The sequence below is a fragment of the Falco cherrug genome, chromosome Z (genome assembly GCF_023634085.1).
Source record: "Falco cherrug isolate bFalChe1 chromosome Z, bFalChe1.pri, whole genome shotgun sequence".
Taxonomy (NCBI): Eukaryota; Metazoa; Chordata; class Aves; order Falconiformes; family Falconidae; genus Falco; species Falco cherrug.
Window position 1 is genome coordinate 68732819 of NC_073720.1, and position 26291 is coordinate 68759109.

General features: G+C 42.9%; 1 protein-coding gene across 1 annotated transcript; it reads left to right on the plus strand.

The window, feature by feature from the left end:
• Nucleotides 1–5928: 5928 nt before the first annotated feature.
• Nucleotides 5929–23941, plus strand: RIGI (RNA sensor RIG-I). The gene is given in 27 exon segments (XM_055698311.1): nucleotides 5929–6111; nucleotides 7350–7525; nucleotides 8873–9023; nucleotides 10813–10898; nucleotides 10901–10937; nucleotides 11771–11848; nucleotides 11851–11877; nucleotides 12871–12941; nucleotides 12944–13021; nucleotides 13903–13940; nucleotides 13942–14104; nucleotides 14107–14166; nucleotides 14892–15057; nucleotides 15461–15562; nucleotides 17725–17817; nucleotides 17820–17881; nucleotides 18195–18330; nucleotides 19179–19327; nucleotides 20610–20643; nucleotides 20646–20726; nucleotides 21415–21492; nucleotides 21495–21689; nucleotides 22623–22946; nucleotides 23282–23360; nucleotides 23542–23678; nucleotides 23681–23864; nucleotides 23866–23941. Coding segments are annotated over 26 exon segments (2766 nt in total). The 5' UTR covers nucleotides 5929–6111; nucleotides 7350–7444.
• Nucleotides 23942–26291: the final 2350 nt, after the last annotated feature.

Below are 26291 nucleotides of genomic sequence, written 5' to 3' on the forward strand. Positions count from 1 at the left end.
CAAAACCACATTTGATTTTATGAATTATATGAAATTATTTAATCAAGATGGATATTTTTCCCATTTTGAGCAGTGTGGAAAAGACTTGTGGAGCTTACTTAACCCCTTATATTACTCCATTATGTCTTGGGTTGTAAATTTCCCTGTACACTACTATAATATTGTCATATTTCATCTACAAAGGGAAAATATTACCAATATTTCTTTCTGATTCAATATTTAATTCTTATTCCCATCCTTTATTAAGGTTTTCATTGGTCATACTCACAATGTATTAGTGATTTTCCTCAGGGTTTTGCTGCTGTCTAAGATCTAGTTGGGAAAAAAGAAACCCAAGTATTCTGATTTCAGGCCTGATTCTGACCTCAGTTCCAACGAGAAAAGGCAAGGTACTAAAATACTGTGGGGCAGACCCTCACCTCTTAGTGGAACTTTACCAGGGGTATCTGGAGGAAAAAAAGATATCAGGAGAGGGTGTAATTTTGAAAGGTGGCAGCTTCAGAAAAGTCCTGGAAAGACTGGAGTTCTGAGCAAGAATATTCAGCATCTGACAACTAGAAGATATTAAGTAATATTAAGTAATAAGCAGATATTAAGTAGAAATCTCAGTTCCTGAAGAACAGCCACGATGGTGCGTTTGGTTAGAAGTTTTACTTTGAGGTCTGCTCTAGGCTTGTTTCTTTCCTATTAAGTAACATTAGCCAGTACTATATTTTAATGCATTTCTTTATAGACTTCGTGCTGAGCTGCAGACGGCGCTCAAGGCTTGCAGACAGGAGGTGAGCGCCATCGCCTGCCTGTTACGGCTGGCTGCAGCTGGCTGCGCTGGTTGTAAGGATTCCTTCACCTGCGGAGCAGGAGGTGTTTCGTCTACGCTAGTACTCAAAATTTTTCTTCCGTGATTAAGTTACAGAGTTCTCAGTTGCGACTGGTTGTGTTACACACGAAAACGGCCGTGAAGGGGTGTAATTTCAACACAAAGGATTTAAGTCTGTTGCCTTTTCATTTTCCTCCATAATACACCCCTGTAACTAGTGAAAATGTCTCTTAGGTAGGATGCTTTGACATGTGTCTTGTGAATACTTTGCTTTGGGCATGTTAAGTCATCCTTTTTGGTGGAATCATTTGTGTGAGCTACGTCTTGTGCTCATAACCTGTTATAGGACTGGAGACACAAAGCTGTGTCCTCCCTCGCGTTCAGCATCAGCATTCAGCATTCAGCAGTCACTGCACTTGCAAGCTGCTTCTGTTGTTCCAAATACAGGAAAAGGTGCAGGTGTGTATGTGTGAGAATTTAAAAAGCTCCCACAAATACCGGTGCTTATTTTGTGTTTTTAACTGTTGGCCAGTTAGTGTCTCCATCAAATATTGGGAATTTTTTTAAGTGCTTAGATGACTCAGTCAAGCAAAGGGAAAGTGTTAATGGGTTATGAAAAAGATTATATTTAATAGCACTTTTTAAACTGCATTTTTAAAAAATGTTTCTTTTTACTGAAGCATGGAACAATTTATTTGCAGTGGAAGGCTTGCATATGCTTTAGGGATGAGGGGTGATCTTTTGGTGAAGACTTTCCAAGACGATTCAGTAAATTTTTTACTTAACTTTCTGATATTTTAGAAACCACCAGGGTTCAGAAATGTGGTTAAATATGTGCTCAGTGGGCACCTGTGGCTGCGTTAAAGACCATTGTGCGCAGACACACACACACACACACACACACACACACACACACACTGTGTAGGTCCCTGCAGCAACTATCCTTACACACTCAGTCTACCCAGTAAATGTCTTTGGCCTGATATTTGCTTCCTCTCACTTTTCCCCTCTGAAATAATCAACCTGCCCCATTCATGCTTTCCTCACCTGCCCCCATCTTGCTGATTCAGCACCCTTATTTGCTGACTGTGTACCCATGCCGAGCAACACTGGTAAATCAGCATTTCCCCCCTCTCAACATCTTCTGCCATCTGTCACCCTCAGGCTCCCCAGTAGTCTCCTTCCACAACTGTTCTCTGGCAGTTTCTCCCATTACTGCCTTACTACTCCAGGGACAGGTCAGGCTTGGCCAAACACTTACGCCTGGTAGTTTTCTTTGCTTATGCTCCCATCAGTTTAATTTCTGGCTAAGGCTGGCCATCAGCCTCAGGACCACTTCTGGTGCTCTACTCTCTGCCATGTATCCAGTTGCTTGGTGGTCCTGGGGAAATTCTACAGCTGGCAACCTGCAGAAAGTTGGACCTACAAAATCTAAAGCTGAGACCCACAGCCACAGGCTCTGCTCTGAAAATGGCAGAAAAATGTGACTCATGGACCACAGCAGCAGCATTCCCGCCATGAGACACCGGACTGCACTCTAAAGCAGGATATTTGGTAGGTCACTTGGGTATCCTTCCAAGTGCCACAAGCGTTTTAGAGGCAAAACCTGACACTTTTCCTACAGCCTGGCCTAGAAAGATCTCCAGGAAACTGCTCAGCACCATGAGTTGCAGCAGTGTGAGCATATTAAGGCATTCCTAGTGCCATGGCTTGTTCTCACATGACACAATGCAGCACCCTCCTATCCACTGCAACCCACCACTTGTACTGCAGCACCCAAACACTGATTGCGAGAGCAGCATAAAACAGCCACCATAGACATGGGTGTGGAAGATTCAACAGGCCACAGCTCACTCCACCACTGCCCTGCAAACACAACACAGGTAGACACAAGGCTGGGAGAGCCACCTGCTCTCACTAGATGCATCTCCAGCCTGGTGTGACTGGTCCCTACTCACTGCCTGGAACCACCCTCCTCAGTAGGTGTCATCCCACCTCCTGTATGCAGGTGCTTTCTCCCTGTGCCAGCTTTGTTTCAGAGCAGTGCATCAGTCTGGAAGGCTGGACAAGTGACAGGCAAGGAGTTTGTTTCCCTCTTGCTCTCAGATGAAGCACAGGACTGTGTTTCTGTGGTGCAGGGTGTTTCCTACCCAGCTGCAGCAATGATTTTTGAGTCCCTAAACACACTCTCTCTGTGCTAGACAGAGCTTGAGTCCTAAAATTGCTTGTCACTGGTAGAGCGAAAGCTGTAAAAGGCACTTGAAAAGTGAAGTCAGCTGCTGAGCACGAACTGGTCTCTACTGTGTCTGTTACTGGCCCATCTGGTAGCTGCACCCTGCAGGGTGAGCTGTGTGACTAGCCTGAAGGCTGACACTTCCACCCTGTTACAAGGAAATTAAGCCCTAAGGGATCTTCTTGTTGCAGCAGACTGGATCAACAAAACCAAAAGTGATCCCTGGTAAGTCAAAGTAGGTTGTTTGACAGATCATTTAGCTGCAAATTAACCAACTTCACTTATTTGATAGAAGTGAACAGGAACAATCGGTGTCCTTCCTTTCCATACCAAATAAGGAGCTGGAAGGTATAATGTCAAACCAGAATCCCAGACTCATTACTGAATTAATTCTTTAATTGTGCATATGATTTATTTATTTTGAACTATTTATGTCCTCTTGAGGTGTGGATGTGGTACTTGGGCATATGCACAGAGCTAAAGGGGAGGGTGGCCTGTGTCTCTGCCTGGAAATACTGGCTTTGCAGGTGGTTGGAGGGAGAATAATAATTTGGGGGGTTGTGGAGGAGAAAGTTTGCGTTCTTTGTTTTAGGAAATCTGGGCTTTTCTGGGAGGGCACAATGCATGATCAAGAGGAAAAAATTAATGTACCTCTTTGCTTATATTAATATTAAACTCAACAGTTGTTATTTCTGTTCTTCTGTAATTGAGGGCTGATGCGCCTTTCTCTGCATCCTGGTTCCAGCTGTGATAGAATTAGGTTTTTTTCCTAGTGGCTGGTGCAGTGCTGTGTTTTGGATTTGGTGTGAGAACAATGCTGACAGCACACTGATGGTTTCAGTTGTTGCTGGGTGATGTTTGTACTAAGTCAAGGACTTTTCAGTTCCTTGGGGCCTGCCAGCGAGAGGGCTGGAGGGGCACGGGAAATGGGGAGGGGACACAGCCAGGGCAGGTGACATGAACCAGCCAGAGGGATATTCCATACCATGGGACATCATGCTGAATGTATAAATCAGGAGGGGCTGGCCAGGGCCAGCTGGTTTCTGCTGGAGGACTGGCTGGGCGTTGGTCAGCAGGTGGTGAGTAATTGTGCTGTGCATCACTCCCCACCCACTCCCTTTCCCTTTGGGTTTTATTCCTCTCCCCTTCTCCCTCATTGTCATTGTAATTGGTGTCGTCGTTACTATTATTATTATTACTGTTTTAATTTTATTTTATTTCAATTCTTAAATTGTTCTTAGCCCTCAAGTTTTATGTTCCTTCCCGATTCTACTCTCAATCCCTCTGGGGGCAGGGGGGAGGGGAGTGAGTAAGGGGTACTTAGTTGCCAGCTGGGGTTAAACCATGACACTGGAGGCTGAGCTCAAGCACAGCGTGGTTGGGGAGCTCCTGCTTTGTTCACAGCACTGGAGGGACATACAAAGAACGGAGAAGTGACTGATGCTGCCGTTTAGGGCTTATTCACCTGTCTTTTTCTTGCCATAGAAACTGTCCTCTCCCAGCTGTTTGATGTTTCCCCAGCTAGGGGTGGATAACCTTCAGCTGACTGTGGCATTTCCCTGGTTCATTTCACTGCATAGGGTTCATACTAAGAGTCCAAATGCAAGTCATTCCTATCCCAGGGCCTTCTGAGAGGACAATGGCCCACAATGCTACATCCAGTGGTACAGGGGGTGTTTCAAATGAAATTTCCTATAACCTCTTTAGAAACAGCTTTAAACAGAACAGACAAAAGAGAAGACTCAAGAGAAAGAAAGGTAAGACCTGTTAAATGCTTGAGAGTAAAGATGGACTAGAACAGATAGAAAATGCAATACCAATGGTAGCACTTCCTTCTGGGCTCCCCCCTCGCATCCTTCCAGAGCAAGCCCATTGCTCAGTGGTCTTTTATTACCTTGCCTTTAAAAAGCAGGTATGTTCTATCAGGCCAGTACCTGTCAGTCATCTATTTGAACATGAGATTTACGAAGCTGCAAACAGCTGGATGCATCCACCCTATACGTTGATGGTTAGAGGAAGGTTAGCGTATGTAGTTGTCATGTTTAGCAGCAGTTCTGAACTGTGGCTGCTTCCAGCTCTACAACCTGCTGGCCCCCTTTCTGGGCCAGCCATGTCCTTTGATGCTGGCTGCCTGGCTACAGGGCAGTCTGACAGACCTTTTCATTTTGATGCTCCCAAGCTGTACTAACGCTAGCAGCTTAGCAAGCACTTGTTCAGAGCATGCAGGGGTCTTGCCTTGCTGTAGAAATTGTTTTTCCAGTCTTTTAAAAACCAGGATACAGCCCATAAAAACGAGCTCAGGGTTTTCAGGGGGCAAAAGGCAGAGAGGGTAGAGTGATGACTCCATCCCTGTTACCTCGCTGTGCTCGCCCTCACGCAGACAGCCGCAAACGGCTGCTCACAGCCCTTCCAAACCCCACCCCGCAGCCCCCCCCCCCCCCTTTTCCTTTTTCCTTCGCTCGGGGCAGACGCCAGGGGCAGCTGCGCGGTGTCCGGGCCTGCCCTGGGTTTCCATTCTCCCGCTGCCCCTGCCCTCGGGGGCCGTTCCTCCCGCTCCCCGCCGGCTCCCCCGGTGCCGCCCGGGCAGGGGCCGCGCCCCGGGAGCGGTGCGAGGCCAGCCGTTCCGCTACGGCGGAGCGAGGGGCGGCCCGCAGCGCTGCAGGCGGTACAGCGGGGCAGCCCGAACCGCGCCGCCACCCGGCGCGCCGTGACGGCCGGGCCGCCCGAGGGCGAGGGGCGGCGGCCACGGCCTCCCCCGGCGCTGCGCCTGCGGCCCTCCCGCTGCCGGCTCGGAACCTTCCGATCGCCGCCGCCGCTTCTGGTCCGCCCCCTCCCGCTTCCCCTGCCTCGGGTGTTTGCTGGAGGCGGGGGAGCGGGATCCGGCGGCTGCCGCGCTGCTTCTGGGTGCAGCCCGCAGCGGGGTGGCAGGGCTGGCGCGGCTGCCGCAGGTCCGCTCCCGCCGCCAGCGCTGGGTTCTGCTTGGGGGGCACCCCCTTACGCGGGGGCGCGGGGGCCGCCCCGCTGTCCTGGGCCTTCTGCGGCCGGGTCTCGCCACATCCAGGTGAGATGCGGTAGGAGAAGGTAGGCTGGCAGGGGCTGGGCGCACAGCTCCCTGAAGGCTGGGAAACGCCGCCCGGGAAGCAGCCGCAACCACTGCAGCTGTGGGGAAAGTCAGTGGAAGTGACGGGGCAGCGTGAAGCCTCGGGGTGCAGCATAAAGCCCCGCTGAGGGGCTGCGCGTCTGTCTCAGGGGGCATAAGGACGAAAGAAGGCAGCCGTTGTTCTCACCAAATACAATTGAAGGTAGTAAAATCCTCTGAAAGAGAAAACCGAATGGGTTTCAGGGGGTGCGTGGGTGTCATGTGGTGGCAATAACTTCATTCAAGGACAGAGTCTTATATTAGGGACTGATTTCTAAAAATTATTCAGAGGTCTTAAAAGTCTTATGTTTCAAGGAGTAACCATATAATAGTTTATACATGAGATGATTGTCGCTCAGTAGCTATCAGTGCTGGATGTGCGAGGTCCTAATGCAATTTCCTTTCCAAAATGTGACAGAAGAAATTGTGAAGGTGTAAAATTACCAGGATTTGCCAGCTTTCCTCTATACATGTAGGTTCTATTGTATCAGGTCTCTGGGACCCTGCCCTGCTTTCTTCCATGTCTTAAGCTTACACAGCAAATCACACAATCCCTCTAAATAAGATTCCCTGCCACTGTCTGTTCCAGGACAGTATTTTCAGCGGTTTGCTGACTGCCTAGGCTGCAGGTATCTGCACTGCTTTCAGTCAGGGACTGACTTGAATCCAATACAATACGGATTTCTGAAAGAACATGGAGCCAAGGACAGGACTAAAACTTAAAGGGCTGGTAAATAAAAGAAAAGGGGACAAAGGTGCTTGTGATTCTGAGTAGTGTCTTGTGCTTTGGGGAATCCTGTGGAAAAGTATCACAGTCTGTAAGAATCCAAGTATTGTGTGTGTAGAAGGAAGGGCATGGTCATGGCTGCTTGGATGAAGTGAGCTGTGACATTGTGAAGCTCCTTTTCCTCTTTGCAAATGTTACTGCTCTTCTGGCATGGATTGGTTTGGGGTGGGTTTTTTTTTTGCCATACATAAAAGTGCTGTAAAGGAAAACAGTCAATTTATAAAAACTATGTGTGAATCACCTAGATTTTTGTCAGCTACAGGCCAAAATAATTTTAATTTATCCAGTGTTGCTGAGAAAGTGTTTATTCAGCTTGTTCCTACCTATTCTAGCTAGAGATTGAATTCACAGTAACAATTCATTTTTCTGAAAGGTTGCAGTGAGCTGGAAGAAGCAAATGAAAACTGGGACTTCAGACTGGAAAACCTGGAGTTGTACCAACAGCTGTTGAAGCAGATAGAAGCAACAATGCTAGAAACTGGTTCGGTAACACCCATGCCTCACATAAGCACATGCATGATAGACAGGGAGTGTGATGAGGTCCTGCAGGTACAGTTAATGGTAAACCCCCGGTATTTGCCTGGTTTTGCTGTGGAGAAGTGCTGGCTGCCTCACTTGTGGGATGAATTTGTGCCCATCTGTCAGGCTGCTCAGTGAGGAGGATGGCCAGCTGTGGTCCCCTGGGAAGGGGCTTTACTTTCTTCTGGTTAGAGGAGGCTTTGCTGCGTGGCTGTAGCTTCCTACAGCAGTGCTGTATGCTGCACCTGCATATCTCATTCTTCACCCCTTGTGCTCAGCTGGTTAGGTGGCGTGTGGAGGGGCTGCAGGGAGGGAAGCAGGATGGGGTGGTTTTGGCATGGACAGCGATCAGCTGTATGTCTTTGCAGAGTCCAGGCTCCTGTGAAGACACATCAGGGGCTCTGGGAGATGCCACATATACAGTGAAATGGGTGCCTCGCTATGCCTTTGAAATAGACCCCTTTCTGGAACATTCACACTGTAATAATTCTCCTGAAAATACAGATGGAAGTAGGCAAAGTGACATTTAGATGCTGCCTAAATTAATTCCTTCTTGTCATTGGATTGGACACAGTCTATTACCTTAACTGTGGCAACCCCTAGAAACTGCGTGGCTCTTTGAGTTTTGTCAGCACCCAGAGGGATGATTGTAGGGTGAAATGAAACTTCTGGTCTGAAGTAATTAGCTAAATGCTGTGTCACAGAAGTTGTCAACATTTTCATTGCCTTTGGATGTGAAACTGCTGTACTGTTACACAGTTCTAGCTCAGTGTCGTTATTTGTGACTGATAACAAGTGGTATTACCCATCACTCATAACTTACAACTGGTAAATAAGACGTTATTGATGCTGTGTAAAGGAATCTGTTAGGTGTTCATGCTCCTTGTGACTCCTGAGAAGAGCTGTTTGCAGCTATTTTATTTTTAAAGTGATATTTCTTTATGGAGATAGGTAACATTTGGAAAGCTATTGCATCTGAAGAAACATCAGGCCTGCCATTAATTTTGTACTTTTGCATTTTGCCATTCTGTGATTTTTTTTTTAATTGGTTAACCTTCACAGGTTTATGGCAGACACATCTTATTACAAAGGACCTTGCCAGATGAAAATTCACAGAGCAGCTCTGTGATGTTTCAGACCTTGTGAATATTTAAGCAAATAGCCTACCTGTTGATGTAGCCTGGCTGAGTTTAGTGTACGCCTATGCTGGCAGAATTGCAGCAGTGGTAGGTAAATGACTGAATTTTATTGGAGACCTTTTATTCTGTGAGAAGGAAATGCAACTTTCAACTGAACATCAGACAAAACAAATCAAAATACCAATCAAAGAATAGTGGTTTTGATCACTCAGCAGCTTCTGTTCTTTTGTGTGTGCAGATTAGTGAATACAGAAGCAAAGCAACTGGCATAACTAGGCCCACTGAATGTCTCTGTCAATCCGGTAAGGAAAACTGGCCAAAAAGCCTTCAGCTGGCACTAGATAATGCAGGATATTACTATGCAAGTGGACTGTGGGATATGAGAGAAGGTAAAATGTGAACTGTCTTTATGATGCTCATTTCCTATTCTTTTACCAGACAGTAACTTTTTTTTTTTTTTTTCAGGGGAATAAGACTAATTTAAAAAGATACCATCAGACTGCATTGCTCATTTTTGTTTAAAAATAGAAAACTTTTTTACTTTAAAATTTAAAATGTCTCTTATACAAAATGAAATACAGGTACTACCCTACAAACTCTCAGAAATTATTTTTTGAGTATTTTTCCTCCCATATGGTTATGAATGATGCCTTTTTTTTTTGGTAAACAGAATCAGACAGCATACAAGGCTCTGAAGGTACCAAGCTGATAAGATTTTCATCTTCTTCCCTCCCTTCTACTGTACTTCACTTTTTGCCATCTTTTTGGTTGCTTGACTTTAGATAAATGCAAAGTTTCCTTTTAAAATATGATTAGTAATTGTATATTCTAGAAAGTGAATATACAATTCAAATATACCAGAGGAGATCATACACTTTTTTCTTTGAGAAGTTGATAAGCAGCATTTACCAAGTGGCTATGTTCATATTTTGTAAAAATGCAGAATTTCCTCTAATAAGATTTTGCTTTTGTTGTTGAGTCTACCTTCACCCACTTGAAAAATACCTATATGAGTATCCTGCAGCATGGGAAATTTAAAATGGAATACAGTACTTCACTAGAAAATAATTAAGAAAGATAAGTGATTTTAGGTGAACTGGACTGTATTTCTTTATACCTACAGTAACTTTCCCTCAAACCATAAATGTTTTTTTGAATTATTTTTAATTAGCAACTGGGACAAGCTACTTTTAAGTGGCTTCTTAAGCAATATTTCTTATTTTGAAATGTTTTTATTGTTGTAGTCAAAAGTGGGTATTTTCTTATCTGGATATTTTATTATATATAAATTATATGCATAGTTAATAAATAAATAATTATATAAAAATAATATATAAGAAAATACTTATATGCATGTAGATGTTATTTCATGTAGCTGATGGTTATACATACTATTTGGTTGACAGCTATATTTTATAAGTTAAAGATAACACTGTCTTTTGAGGTAGTTTCTGCTAACATCCAACTTAATAAAGCCAAAGCCAGCCTACTGAAGAAAGGTTGTCCATATTGGAAGCGTTTTAATGCCAACAGTTAAGAGAAGCTGCTAGTAGAAGTTAATTGCAGATATTGTGTTCTTTCTGGAGCTGGATTAGGTTGCAAGTGTGCTCTTTCTCCATCTCCCATAGCAGCACTTGGCGATATGTGTTCTGTTTGCAATGAAACTGTTCATCTAAAGCCCAGTGAGGGTTCTTTGAGAAGGTAAGAATTATAGGTCTAAAGAAAATTTTAGCAAACATCTTTGGAACCTCTCTTAATTATCATGTAAGATAAAGACTAGAGATAGTTTTAGAATTTCTAGGTCCTTCCAAGGGGTGGAGGGAAAGGGAGGACAAAGTCTTAAATTTACAAAGCTTCTTTGAACTCCTAAGTCCTTTTCATGCTTGTGGTTAGTGTCTGGGTTAAATCTGTAATCTTGTCAGTAAACACAGAGGATACAACCTTCCTCCCAATCTATTATCTTCCTGGATTTTTATGGGATAGATTAATGTTCATTGAGTATGCAGGTCTTTTAAACCCAAAATTCTCAGTGCTATCCATCTCACTTGAAAGTGCATCATCATTTTATATAATCTTTCCATGCTAGCGACCGACTCCTTCACACTGTCATCCCAGAAAATACAACACTTTTAAATCAAAAGGCTCAATAACATGCCTATTTTTTTGGTGATTGTACAGATAATGGCAAAAATGTTGTTGATGAAATGACTCATGCCTCTGAGAACAGCTTTGAAACCACAATGACATTTTCTGAAAAAGCAGAATGAGTAATAATCTCAGCGAAAATCTGTGTTCAGCTTCAGGTAAGTCTTAGGATCTTAGAACAGTTTGTGGCTGGAATTCTCCATTTCCTTAGACTCCTGAAGAATGCAGATGTGGTGTGCCACAAAAGAAGGTACTGAGGAACCAGTATGAATCTCTGACTTGATTTAGTTCTGACTTCTGTTTTAATGTTTAAGGGATCTTGTGCTGAGCATTGCACATGTTAGGGGTTGCCCCTCGTTTACCACATTTCTAGTGCAAAGTTGTTCTGTCACCATATTATCAAAAAGGTCTCCAAACACCGGACTGTTGTTGGTGCATCTCTTCTCTGATGTAACTAATTCATACATGATCTGATATTAGCCAGTTTAGAGAACTGAATGTGGCTGCAAAGGGTCTGTGCAATGGCTGTGATGTCTCATATGACAAATTTTGCTCCACCAGTGGTTTCTAGTTCCTGTTCCATAAGTGCAAATCCTCTGACCAGACCATAAATTAAAACAGTATTAACTTCAAAAGTCTGTAGAGCAGAAGGCTAAAAGGAATACTGTGTTTATATTTGGGAGAAAATAAGCCCTGTGTTTTCTTTCTGAGTTGGAAAAGACCAGCTGAGGTGAGAGTTGTCAGCCGAGACCTTGAATTGAGTTCATTTTAGGAACCACGCTGAGTGGTAACAAAAGTATGCCATTGAATTTACATAAAATTTTTGTCTGGTGCTTCTGTCCTGTTGAGAAGGCTTGTCTGCCAGAGTGCTCTGTGTAGACTGCAAGGACTCTCTCTAGCTCTGTCACTTTAAATAGCAACTGTATGGGGCACAATGTACTTCATGCGTTTCTGTTGCCACATGCTTCACAAAAACATGGTTCTCTCCTAGAAAAGATCTATCAGTCTTCACCTGGGCCAAAGAAGGCTCAGAGCTACCAGACTGAACTTGCAGAGCCTGCTATCAATGGGGAAACGCACGGATATGTGCCCTCACAGGTAAGAAAACATGCTGCTTAAAAAAATGATTGTGCTGGAGAGGGCTGTGAAGGATAGGGAAGGGTAAAGGTTGAGTCAAACTTTCCCAGCTGTTTATTTAAAGCAATCTTCATTACAGGACTAGATCCAAATCTAGTCTGAACTTAATGATCAAGGGCAGCACAGCGACTGACAAGACAGGCGTGTCTCTTGGCACGCCAGTGCTTATATTGAGATTTCCACATGCTGACTTCTGCTGTCTCACTCCCTGGTGCAGATTTTTGAACTAAAATTACTCACTGATCCTTGCAGATCTTTAAAAAATTTGGTATGCAGGCTGAAGGAAAAATGGGATGAGTTACACTGAGAGTCCCCTGTCTTCTGTACTGCAATGCCCATAACATCAGAGCAGCAGAGAGAACTTTTGCAGTAGCTTAGTACTGAGTTGAGAAGATCAAAGTTCAGCAGCAAAAGAGAGATCAATGAGCTCTTTCTCTCTACCTGTGTTTTCCATCTTGCTAGCCTGATTCTGCCCTGGGCCTTGGAGAGGCAGGTGGGGTAGCTGAGGCAGGGGCACGGAAGAGCTCTGGGTGGCCTGCACAGTGAGCCTGAGTGCTGAAGGAAAAGTGAGAGGAGCAAGCCTTCATGGGGATGCAAGGATGGAAGCTGAGAGTGCCTGGTGCCTGTAACATAGTTTGATTTGATGTGGAAGCCTATGCTAAGGGCAGAAATAGACTCAGTGATTTCAAAGAACTCAAATAAAACTTCAAATGCATTTTCCTTCCCAGTGACTGCTACATGGTCTTTACAGACTGAGACTGTAAGAGAGAAAGAGGTGATTGTCCACCTGAGTAAGTAGCAAGCATTTGTTCAAATTTGTCCCCAGAGAGTCTGGAAGTGTAACACCCCCTTGTCAGCTTGCCTTGTTAACAGGGCATCCAGATGAGACAGGTTCCTGCTTACAAATACACCCTTTCATACCAGTGCTTTACCTTCCACATTCTTCATTTAAAGCATGTGGGAAAACTTCTGTGACACTTCCAATTCACGAACATCATTTCACAACGGTGAAAAGTTGTGAAAAATGGCAAAAATTGTCTGTCTTGCAACCAAAGTGCCAGCATATGAACAACAGAAAACTGTATTTGAGCAGCATTTTGAAAGAAGTAGGTATTTATGTAATTCTACCTGGTGGCTTCCTCTGCATAAATAAACTGCCCTGTAAGTCAGCTGGGACTAGGGCAAAATGTAATGGGTTTACTGGTGGCAAGAGTGTTTCTTGTTGATATAAGGATGATGCCTAGTGGTAAGAATGGCAAATTACCATGGTAGACTCCGGAGAGTCTGAAGTCTGCTTTTGGAGAGTTTAAGGGCTGGTTGTGCAGCATCTATGGAAATGGCCAAAGTGTACCTATGCCTCTGGAAAAGGTTGAAGTGTTCTTGAGACTCCTTTCAGCCCTGCTTCCAAAGATGAAGCAGTCCCAGGCAGCAGCCGTGGGATTCCTCTTGCCATTCTCAAATGTCAGAGTCTCTTTCTTTTCTACATGGAAGGATCCAAAGCCTTTAGTTTTGCAACCTCTGGTCAGAAAATGATGGTCCACCTCTCAGATGGGACTGAAAATTGCTTAGGGGAGTATCAACAACCTATAGCTTCTGATTTTGAAGGAACTGATTACTGAACATCCACATACGAATCGTTATAGCTATAGGAAAATGAGGCTGCTGGACAGAGAACAGTCCATGCTGTCAGACGTATACAGAAAAGGGAAAAAGGGCAGGATCTCCAAATACAGCTTATATGTGAACTGACAAATGCAGCTTAAATGCACAAATTCATCGCCCCTCAAACCTAGTATATTTTAATTAATGTGAGTTGAAAATCAAGCTGTTTAGCCTCAGCAGGTTTTTTTTCTCAGCTTCCGTGGGTCAAACTGCCAGCCCCAACTATCTGATATTTTTAGTTTAGTCACTGTCCTTCAGGCTTGCTTAAAAGTCCATTATTCTAGCTTTTTTCACCCTGCCTTTCATATCCCATCTTTTGCCTCTTCTTCTTATTCTGTTCAAGGAATTAGTGGTGAAACAGTCTACAGTCTCTGTAGAAAAGGTTAGACCAGGCAGTGGTGTCATTGTGCTAACACCCCATATTCTTGTGAATAGCATTGAGGAGGGGTTCCTTAGCTCACTCTCCATCTTCACTCTGATGGTATTTGATGAGTGCTAAAACACTACGAGCAACCACCCTTACAATGTGTTTTAATGACCAGATACCTGAAACAAAAATTTGACGACTCTGCAAACCAGCTGCCTCAGGTAAGGCCCAGCCTGTCAGTGGTGGAAATGATGAAGAAGAGTATCTTGCAGTGCAGTCAGCAAAGCCTTTTGTGTTAATCCGGTTCAAACACCCATTTAACAATGCCTGTGAATTAAAATGGTAAAATGTGAGATGTGTTTTCCCTCTTCTTGGACACATCCAGGCTGTCTTCCCATGTTACATCTTCCCTGCAGCTGCCAAAAAGCACTGATCAAGCATGATGGAGACTGCAGTACTTGAGAGCAAACGAGATTTCTGGGCTGGGGAGCAAGCATGTGCCTCAGAACTTTAGTAAACTCCTTGTCACCTCTTTGTTGCTGTCTTCTGCAACAACAAAATGGGGCCACTGCCTCTGCTGACAGGTTCTGGTCCATCTGAGAAACATCTCCTCTGAATGAGTGCAGAGGGCAATTCTGGGGGTGGATTTGTTGTTTCTGTGTATGACAAGCACTGACAAATTACAGCTGGTTATGAATTTCAGTGTGTGGATAATTTATTTTCAGTTTGAATACTCTAAGCTGGAGTGCCTTGGGGAGGGGCAGGAGCATGGACAAGGCTTGGCTCTCGAGATACAGTCCTTGAAGTCATGTTTACTTCAGCTGCCTGTTTTGTTTCCTTGTTTTTGAAGATGGTGACAACTTGGCAGTTGATAACAGCATCTCTTGTGGGTTTTTTTTTCATTTGTGACAGAGGAGCAACCACTGCTATTGATATGTTTGCTCAGATTGTAGATTTAACTGCTTGTGTTGTAGGTGGTAATGCCAGGAGCATCAAGGAAACAATAGAGCACATACCTACCTTCTGCTCTTACCTTGACATACAGGCCACATCCACTGTCGGAGAGAGCAAACAGGCTCTGCAGAGATCTGGAAATAACCCAGAATCACAAAGTAAGCACACTTCCTTTTTGTTTTGATGTGAGATGTAAAGCACCATAATTAAGGCAGCTATCCAAATTGGTCAGGTAAAGTTAAAAGCTTAACACTAAGCTGGAGCTTCTTTTCCTGCTGCCTTGAAAGGAATTTAAACATGCACTTCGTTATTGCCCTGCAGTAGCGCAGGGCCCATTTGGGCAAATTTTCTCTTTGCTGAGATCCATAATCTCTGGGGTTTATGCAGTTCTGCCTTGGGGGCTGCTTTTTTCTGTGCAACTGTAATGCTTATTAACAATAAACATTGTTATGATTGCACAGGTCACCATATATACCATTCTTCTAGACAAGAATTTGTTTTGTGCTGCCCGGGGAAATGTTTTAGTTATTCAGGCAACCGCCTTCCATTTCTTGCCTGTAGTTGTCAGACTGGTTAAGATGTGAGTTCAGGATCACTTTGCAGACATTATCTCAGGTCTGATGTCTGAGACAGAGGCATTGATGAGGAAGATTTACTCTGTGGGTAAGATACTGCAACATGCCTGTAACTGGGATTCAGTCTTTGATTACATCAGTGTGAATCCTCATGGTTGCTAGAACAGTCACTCTTTTTCCACTTCCTTTCTTCTCCTTCCTTTTTACTTGCCTTCAACCAGTATTTCCTAAATAAAAGATTACAGGTAGAAGAGTCAACTGTTTTCCTGTTATATGCCACTACTTTGATAATCATAAGTATTTTTGGGTGGATTTCAGCCTGTGTTTTGTGCAGCTAAGGATGCGGTTTTGACACTGTCCAATCATTTTGAATGTTTGAAGAATCGGAAACAAAACTACCAAAGAGCTTGCTTTCAAAACTAAGTGAACTGGATTTCATTGATGAGATGCATGTATGTTCTTATTTAAGCATTTCTCCAAAAGCCTTGTACCTTAATCTGTATCTGTTAAGGGAAACAAGAAGGGCCTCAGTTACATTGTTACTCTTAAATGTTGTAATTTCTTCCTTTCAGTGAACGTTTACTTTCGCTCTTGCTGCTCTGACACTTCTTGTATTTTCTGTGGCCTTACTGATTTGCTGTCAGAGTTGTTTCTAGGGGTTCCCTGTCCACCTTTTCAGGTCAGCATTTTGTCCTCTTTATACCTCTGGGTACCCCTTTTTCCACTGTTTACCAGATCTCTGTGACTTCCTATTGAAAAACATTTAAGGTAATTTTATGGAGGAGGATCTGTGGAGCATTGCAGCACCAGAGAGAGGATAGGACTGCCTAAGAAAAGAAACACTTGTCTGTAGGGTTGCAGCCTCAGAAGCTGCAGTGGTGTGACGGTTTGCAAAGAGGGAGATGCATGGCTGTGAGAAGAGAATGGGTCACCTAATACTGCAGCCCTTTAGAAATCAATTGATCTTTTCACTTTTGTGGAGTTCTTAAGCGGTGTCCAGTAAGTGGCTGTTATCAACAAATTGGAGAGCTACAGGCAGTACAAAGCATGGATGGCTATGTTCAGGATCAGCCTTGGTCTATCCAGCTCTGACTTAAAGGAATTTGTCTATCCTTAGGCTGGCTTTTGCAAACCGACTAGGGTGTCTTAAGCCTGTTTACCTCAGTTCTATACTTTCTGCATTTCCTCCAGACACACTTTCCAGATATTGGAGTGTGAACTATATTCTGGGGCAGGAAGGGAGAATTAAAAAGCCACACCAAACAAAAAACCCTACCCAACAACAAAAAACCCCACACTAAACCCACCAATAAAACCAAACCAAACCAAAATCAAAGAAACCCCAACCAAGAACAAATAAAGTGAGATTTTCAAACTGCACACTAAATTAAGGAAACACTTCCGAGGCTTGTTTCCACATCACAGTTCCTCTTGCATGAATGCCATTGGCTTCCCTGCTGTGGAATCCTGATGACTAAGTTTTGTGGAGCGCTCAGATAGAGTATGTATGCAACAAACAGGTAGTGATTAGCTCTGCCTCAAAACCAGACCCTTGGATAATATGCCTTTAAGCACCATGGACCATTTAGTAAATGAATACTTTACTGTTGAGTCTCTGGTAATTCAAGCAGCAACACACATGCAATTTCCTGAGTGCTGCAGGCTTCCTATAGGATAAGTGAGCTCTAATTTTAATGCTAAACTCTGCAGGTGTGTGTATGTACACAGATCCTCAGCTGAATTATACTGCGTTAATTTTAACCTAACATCTGGGTATATGTTGAAACACAGGGAGTGAAGAAGACAAACAGACTCCGATGGTTCCAAGAGGCAGGACAAGAGGCAGTGTGCCCAAACAGAAATAGTTGAAAAACAGGAAGAAGTTTTTTGCTATAAAGCAGATCAAACACTGGAACACGTAGCCCAAAGAAGTTGTGGAGTCTCTGTCCTTGGAACTACTCAAAATCCATTTGGATGTGATCCTGAGTGACTGGCCCTAGGTCACCCTGCTCTGAGCAGAGGGTTGGACTAAAGATCTCCACAGATGCCTTTCAGACTCAGTGACTCTGTGATTGTGTCATACAGTGTTTTTCTGCATAGGCTTTTTAGACCTAACCTTAATGTCTAAATTATATCTAAAATTGTCTCAATAAACATTAATGTCTAAAAGAATGTGTGATCTTCTAGCTAACTGTTCTGGTTATTTGTTAGTCAGGATGAACAGGTGTTTGTTTCCTCCTTCTTTACTAGATCCTGTGTCCCAAACCAACAAGAATGATTTTGGAACACAGGAATATGAACACTGGATAGTTGCCACCCAGAAGAAATGCAGGTTATTACAACTAGCAATAAGGAGAAGGAAAGCAGCATCTGTAGAGACCTTTTCATTTGCACTGAACACCTGTGGGTCAGTGTATGTCCTTTTTCATTCCATACAGAGGTGGAGCCATCCTGTTCCTTCTGATACAGGTATGTTCACCTAGGAGCAGGTTTTGAACCTCATCATTTTATTTGACACAGGCTAAAGTGTAACATTTAAGAGTTGTGTCTTAACATACTAAAACCAATATAGTGTAGAGGAGACTTTGTAATGCTTGTGTTGTCATGCAAATGGAAGAACAACACAGGTTTGTAATACTCAATCTAGCTAAATAAAATTTGTGTTCATCTCCTGTCCCATGGAAAATGAGGCTTCAATGTGTATGTCTCTCTCTGGGAAGAAATTCAATGATGCTGTCATCATCAGTGAAGATATCCACATCAAAGATGCTTTATCCTACTTAATGGAATTTTTCACAAATGGAAAAAATGGACTATATACAGAGTTAGAGAAGCAACTGACAGCCAGATTTCAAGGTATTATTTCACACAATACCTGTGACAGTTGCAAGGGAGAAGAGGGCTTATGGTAGGATGACCCAAGTGTTTTCTTCAGAGTTGTTGTGTGGTTGCTCTTCTGCACTTTGTGGAAGAAACTTTGCACTTTTCAGAAGATCTAAGTCTGTGTGGGTGCAAATGTAGTGTTAGGGTAGGCAGCGGGGAACTTACTTTCTGGGATGGCAAGCTTCTAGTGCAGGAGCTAAGGAAGTAGTAGTAATTGCAGCTAGATGCTGTAGTAGGTTCTTACATGCCCAACTTGGAGATAAGGCAGCAGCGTCGGTAAGGATGTGCCCCACAAACAGGGGGATGGTCCTACAGTCATGGATGCTGGCAGCATTAGATAAGGCAACATACGCTGCCCAGTGCACCGCTTAGCCTCCTTCTGCCCAATGCTCCTGGACAAACCCCAGACTTCTGGGAAAGAAGCAGGTGGCCCTTTTACCCTTCTGATCAAAAGTTAAAGAGGGTGCACTGTTCTCTAACCAAACCCAGCAGTTTCAAATCACTGGGCTGTCTGCCCTCTAGTGTCGGTTGTTTCCTAAGAAGAAATAGCAGTGCCCTTCACAAGAACTGGTGCACAGTGTGTCACAGAGGTTCTCCTGTCAGTTTGCTATGAAATGTGAGAGATTCAGATTTATTTTTTTTCCGGGGGGATTTTTTTGCATTTAAATAATTTTTTTTTCTTGGATCCGAAAGAATGGTGTAGAAAATGAAAATAGATGCTAAAGAGAATGTGGGTACAATTTGAAAGTAGGTTTGGGTGAGAATTCTGTTTTCTGCATTAAAGAAGGCAAATTGTTCAAGACACTGCTGTTTTCTTCCAGAAAAAGAACCAGAACTGACTGCCCTTTCAAAAGATGAATCAGATGAGAATCCCAAGCTGGAAGAGCTTGCTTGCATCCTGGATGAATCATACCACTGTAACACGCAGACTCACACTTTTCTCTTGGCTAAGGCAAATGCCTTAGTAGCTGTAAGGTGTTTCTTTTTAAGGCTTCTAAAATGGGAAGTGAAAACGCATTTGAATGTTCCCATTTTGATCTTGAAATAGAAAAATATGCATGTATTTGATCTTTCTAAGAAAATATTTATCTTTCTATATCTTCCTAAGCAGTGATGCTTTGATACAGGATGAGGTTTTTTGGTGGTTTTTTTTTTTTCATTCTAAAAACTACATTACAGGGGTGGTGTCTTACATCACTTCTTGCTATACGTCATAGTTGATCATTGAGCCATCAAGATCTTTACTTTAGGTCTGAAGTCAGTTTTAACAAGATGTGTTGCAAGGTTTTTGGCTTCAATGTGGCAGTGTTATAACTAAGTAGCTTTGCTTTATTACTGAATGCACACCAGGACGTATTTATAGGTTTCCCAGAGGATTCCTATGAGCCCAAAGGACACCTGTGCCCTAGCATGTGTTTTTGAACAAGAAAAAGAAAAAACCTCATGAAGCACATGTTCTCTGGACTTCTCTGATGCACCGGCCTATTTCATACTTGCCTAGGATGGAGGATTTAGGCTGGATGATGTTTTTTCTCCCTTCCAATATCTTGCTCCCATAAGAAGTTCATCCTTGAAGTGTGCTGCTAATCACTGCCTTCAGTTGCTCTTAAACATTTACTGCAAGGTATCATAGTCTCTGGCTACTGTAAACAGATTTTATCAGCTGAGAGTCCCAACCCCCATTTTATACTTGGGTATAGACATGCTGGGTGAATTGCAAACCAGAAGAAAGTTAAAAGGTGGGATAAAGTCCAAACTAACAACACCAAGCATCAGCTGACAACATTCCATTATAGATGTAAAAGTCTACTGTAGCTTGGCTGAATTTTGTTCTTATCTAAGAGCAGTCTGAAGGTGCTACTTTCACTGTGCAGTGAGGAAGTGCAGTTTGTAAATAGCAACTTATTTGCTTTGGATCCCAGAGGTGTATTATTCAGTGACCTGTTGTTTTATAAGAGAAAAGGGCATACTTTTTAGCAGTGAAATGCTGCTTGCTCTCTAGCCAGCCTTTAAGTTGCAAGAGTGGGAAAAGTGGAAATCAGCTGTGGCATGGTTTGATCTGACATCATGGCTGTGACCCCTGCTCTCTCACCTATTGATAGATGTTCCCTCCTGACGCACATGTTCCACCTTCTTTTCTGCTTTTGGTTCTCACAAGTATTAACTGCCTAGGCAAGCATGGGCAGGATCTACCTACTCCTCCCAAACTAGATCATCTGGACAGGGATCTTACTCCCTGATTTGCTTTCCAGGCTTTGAATAAGTGGATAGACGCAAACCCTCTACTTACCACATAAAGCCAGACATGTTGATGGGTCATGGAAAAGAGATCAAAAAACACACATGCAGGTTTGCACTGAGAAATACCAGTTGCTAGACCTACAGCAGCTACACTGGTAAATTTGTTCTACTTTTCCTGTGTTCTTCATCTGTGCTCTTAAACGGAGGAAGGTCATGCAGGTTTGCATTATGCTTTCTTCCATATCTAGAAGACCTTTAACCAGTTCTAAGGAAATGCTTGCCTTTTTTGTCCATAATCTTTGGTTGAAGTGGCAGTAATAGTCAGTGATCCTTTGTTGCAGGATTCTTTTGCTAGTTCAAAAGAAGTTTAGAAACTGTTCACTGGCATGGCTTCTTGTGATTACTTCTAGTGGTATTCTCACTGTTCCTTTTACAGATCCCTCTCTTATTTTGTGTTTGGTGGAACAAGGACATTTTAAGGTAGAACAGAAGCTACAGCCAAAATTAATTATGCATGGATTAAATTAATAGTTAGCTTGGGGTTAAAATAACTAGGCTGTATGGGTCTCTCTAATAAAGATCAGCTAGGTGTTGTGTCTGAAATGTTGTTTCCCAGGATGACAATACCTGTGGCATGTCAACAGGATTCCTACTCAGTGGGTATAGTATACAGCTAGGTGGGTGTGCAAACTTAAAGTACTTTTCCAGATCAAGAGGACATGCTCATTTCTAGTCACTTAAGTAAGAGCAAATGCAGGCATCTTGCTCAAGGAACTCTTCAGTGTTTTTTCCCGATACAGTTTCTTGGTAATGTAGATATGAACCTCCCAATGCAGAAAGGTGTATTGGATGCATTCAAAAGCAACAAAGATGGCAAACTGCTAACTGCTACATCTGTGCTGACGAAGGTGTTGACACTTCTGAGTGCAACCTTGTTGTACTGTATGAACACTTGGGTAATGTCACCAAAATGATCCAAGTCAGAGGTATGAAAATTCAGAGCTGTTACTTTAGAAACCTATTTTGGTTTGGAAATGGGCATAAAGTGCTACTGAATGGCACTTTGGAAGTACTGTTGGTAATACATGCATGTCTTGCTGTTGCTCCTCTGTGCCCAGATGATGGGCACATGATCTGGACATGACAGATTTGTTCACAGAACCGAGTCCTTGATGTTGTGTGACTTTTCTTATGCCACGCAAATTAGCCACGCTACACAAGGTTATCGAACTGTTGAGGACTGATCCCTCAAGTAGATAATTAAACATATAGCATAAGTATGCTTAGAAGAGCTGTAGTCAGAAATAGCACAAATTGTTCTGACTGTGACATTTTACAAAGGACTGCTGCAAGATGGAGTTTCATGTATCGCTTTGGCTTCTAAAGACTTTCTCCTGCCTAGTGGCTTATTACCGACCCACCTACTCACAGGTACCCGAAGCTTTTGCATGGTGCAGACCTCTAACGTTCAAGAAAAAAAAAAAAAAAAAGGAAACCCTGTTTCTGTTCTGGCTTGTCTAAGGAGTCTGTCAAAACGTTGGTCTTGAGCCTTGGTGATTTTACAGTACGGCCAGTAGAGGGGAATGAAGAGCTACACGAAATACTGGTTTCTCTTTAACGTTCCTAAATGTCATAAAACTGCCTGTGTCTTTCAGGGAAGCATCTACAATATTATCATCTCACCCAAGTAGTTAACAGCATAATTTAATGGGAGGTGATCTTCATTGTACTTAGTCTTTTTAGGGTTTGTGTCCTGTGATTTTCTTATTTTTTGTCTTAAAATGAAGTAATTGGCCCAGAATTCACAGGTATGGGTGATAGTGTTTATTCTTAACAAGCCATTAAAGATGCAAAGAAAACAGGTTACATCTGTTTTAAACCTGATTTTGGGGGAATGGGAGCTCGAAAGCAAATGTGAACACCTTTTCTAACCGGAATACTTCTAAACTGGTAAGAGATCCTTGTAGTTCTTAGTTTGCCTGTGTCACAGCAGCAAAAAGCAGGCAGGCAGTAGGCATAGGCAGGTGGAAGAGATGGTGTTTGCCCTTGTCTTTTTTCTTGCCAGCACTGCATCCTTGTGACAAGCAAACCAGAAGTGGTTGAGAATGAGAAACACAACTGTTACAAAGAAGAAATTCTGAATGAAACTATTGAGAAGTTACAGTTATTTTATTTTATTGGAAATCTCCCTGCAGTTGAGAGATTTCTCCCACCATTTCTGCTGACTGAAAATCATCCATACAAAGTACTGAGATCAGTTCACCATCTCCCTCCTTGGCCAGTTTTCAGTTTTGAAAGGCAAGGCAAATCATGGTTTTACAAGAGTAGCCCTTTAATTCTATTCTTTTGTTTTCCATAGTTCAGGTAGTTCACATTGCTTCTTTGTATCTCACTGGGATGTTTTTATTGTACTCTTTCTGAATTTGGAGGAGTTGGCCCACAAAGCCAAAACTCTGCACATGGAAACTGGTGATCATGGAAGAGGCTTTTCTGAGCACTTCAGGCCTTTCCAGTTCTGAATTTCTCCTTTTGAAGCTTATTTTACTTGTGCTGCTCTGAAAAGCACAGTTGTGGTGTGCTAAGGGGCTTCAGGTCACAGCTGAGCATTACAGAGTGCTTGCCTTCCGACACTTCCCTTTTTCATCAAGAAAATCCTTTTATTGTTTTTTTTTTTTTTTACCAGCTGTTTTTGGAATGCAGATGGAGTTCACTACTCCTCTGCAGAGGGATGTTCATGCAAGCATAGCTTTTAGAGGAGCCAAGTAAGTTCAAGTAAGCTGGTGACTGATGATACATAGTAATTTTGATTTTGATAAGCCCACACATGGGCCTTTCTAGTACTTGGTACTTAATGAATGAGGAAAAAAGCAATGAACCATGGGGGCTGGAAGATGAGCCTTGCAAATGGCAGGAAACACCTTACTAGGGAAACTGTTAATTTGTGAGGGGAATGACAGGACAAAATGAGGTTTCTACTATTAAGTGCTTCTGCATGTGTTGCTTCAGGAATCTCATCAGTGTCCTAGGAGACCTGTTCAAGGAATGTTACATTACAAAGCCTCACCAGAAGCCAGTCCAGTTTGTTTTGAGGAAAAAAGCAAGATGTGTTGCCAAAATACTAATTGCCAGCACTACTAGGGAATCATAGTGAAGTACAAGACATTTGATAATCTACCAGTGATCAACATCCAAAGCTTTGCAGTAGAGAACATTGAAAGTGTTGAAACCGGGACACAAATGGATTTTCAGAAATGGAAAAATATTTCCCTTGAACAATTCTGATGTTGAATAAATGTCCAGCTGGACTCAGCATTTTAATGCATGTATCATCCTACTGCACTAAGATGACATAGTGGATGATCATTTCCATGTTGTTCTGGTTTCAGCTGGGTTAATTTTCTTCTCGGTAGCTAGAACAGTGCTCTGTTCTGGCTCTGATGTGAGAACAATGCTGACAGCACACTGAAGGTTTCAGTTGTTGCTGGGTGATGTTTATACTAAGTCAAGGACTTTTCAGTTCCTTGGGCCCTGCCAGTGAGAGGGCTTGGGGGGGGGGTGGGACCGGACGGGACACAGGAAACTGGGAGGGGACACAGCCAGGACAGGTGACCCAAACTAGCCAAAGGGATATTCCATACCATATGACGCCATGCTGAGTATATAAACTGGGGGAAGAAGAAGGAAGGGGGGGACATCTGGCATTGTGGCGTTTGTCTTCTCGAGTAACCATTATGAGTGATGGAGCCCGGCTTCCCCGGGGATGGCCGAACACCTGCCTGCCCATGGGAGTGGTGAATGGATTCCTTGCTTTGCTTTGCTTGTGTGTGCGGCTTTTGCTTTACCTGCTAAATCGTTCTTACCTCAACCCTTGAGTTTTACATTCCTTTCCAGTTCTCCTCCCTACCCCTCTGGGTGAGGGGCAGTGAGTGAGCAGCCGACGTTAAACCACGATGCATGTATAAAAAATTCTCATTGTTTATGCTGTTTGAAATGCTAGGCCCCTCATCAGCATCTGGCTAGATTAAAAAGGGCTATTATGGCCACTAAAAAAGATTATCTAATGAAATATTTTACTGCAAGTTTTAATATAAGCATGGACAAACATGCTTAAGCAGCTAGATCTTCATCTTTGCTGCTACGAAGATACTGGTCTGAAAAAATTAAGTTGAATGACAAACTGAACATCTAATATTAGGTGACAGGCCACAGCCTCGAGCAATTCTGTGTGAATCAGAATCTTCTTTATTACTGGTAACTTCTGGTTGGATTGTACCTCCATGCAGACCTGACAACATGGCTTATGCATACTGACACTAAGCACTACTTCAGCTACTTCTAAACTTCTTGAAAATTACTTTTCATGCTCTAGGCATCTTGGTATATAGAAAATTAACAATGTCCAGTAACTTTTCTGTAAGGAAGATGCTCCATCTTTTAAATCCATCTTCAATAGAGAATGCTTCTGCAACAGCCTGAGAGAAGCACTTCCTATGTGTTGCTTAAGTGAACAAGCCCCAGTAGAGACAAGGCGGTGCTCTGTAATGTAAGTGAAGGCTTAATTTAGATGGTGATCAGCATTTACCCTGATGTGCTGTCTCACAGATTGGGATCTGAAATCTCTCCAGACACTAGTATTAGTTCTGCAGATTTCCTGTCAGAGTTGATCTAGAATTGGAACAAAGTCTAGGCATCAGCGTGTTTAAACCCCCACCTCCCCACCCAGATCCCAGATTTCTCTCAGAAACACAGAAATTGCTGCAGACACAGCTATGAAATATTGTTAAACTTGTACACTTTAAGGCACTTGCAGATTCTACACAGCTTCAATGAGTTTAATCTTCAATATTTCTGGAAACAAGATCAAATATATTTTCAGCTCACTTTATGCATTTGATAGTGTAGTAAGGTATGTATGTAGAAGAATTAGGTGTCTGAAACACCTGAACTCTGAGGAAAACAGACCACCTTGAACAGGAACCTAACTCAGAGTCCAAAATTTATTTAAATTACCCAAATGCTAGTCAGTGAGACTTGATCTGCTCTTTAAAGGTGTTATGGGGCATTAAAAGCAAAACAACTTTTTAAGTACAGCTTTGTGTTCCACCCCATTCCATGCCTTTCACTGTGCAAGCTGTATGCACTGTACAGGAAGCCTGAATCTCTGTCCTACAGTAACATACTCTGTGCTTAGTTTTTGCCTAGTTTTCGCTCTTCTTATAGCTGCTTCCAAAAAGGAAACACAGAACAATGGATAAAGATGATTTACGGTTGGTTAATGGCTCCCCTCCAAAAACACTAGGAACAAGGATTTTGAAAACGGCTGGTTTAGCACTTTCAAATTAAAAGTACATGGAAACTCACAATCCTTGAGTACCAGTTTGCTGTGTGAAAGAGCCATCTACTTTGGGACTCTGGGTATATAAAACAATCAGTCTTCAGTTTCATAGCTTACAGTAATAACTACTGGGAAGTTAAGAGATTTGAGGTGTTTTAGTCTTTTCCTACTGTTTGAAGGCAAGGATTCCAGACTAAAACAACCCTGCAGTTCAGCCTAAGTAAGTGTAATAAGGGTTGATGAGGTAACACATTAATAAAAATTGAACTTGATACAACAAGCCTACTTTCAGTACGCAGTGCAGACGGGAGGGTGGGGAAGAACACCAGCATTCTACTTGGCCTTTGAGAATATCTGA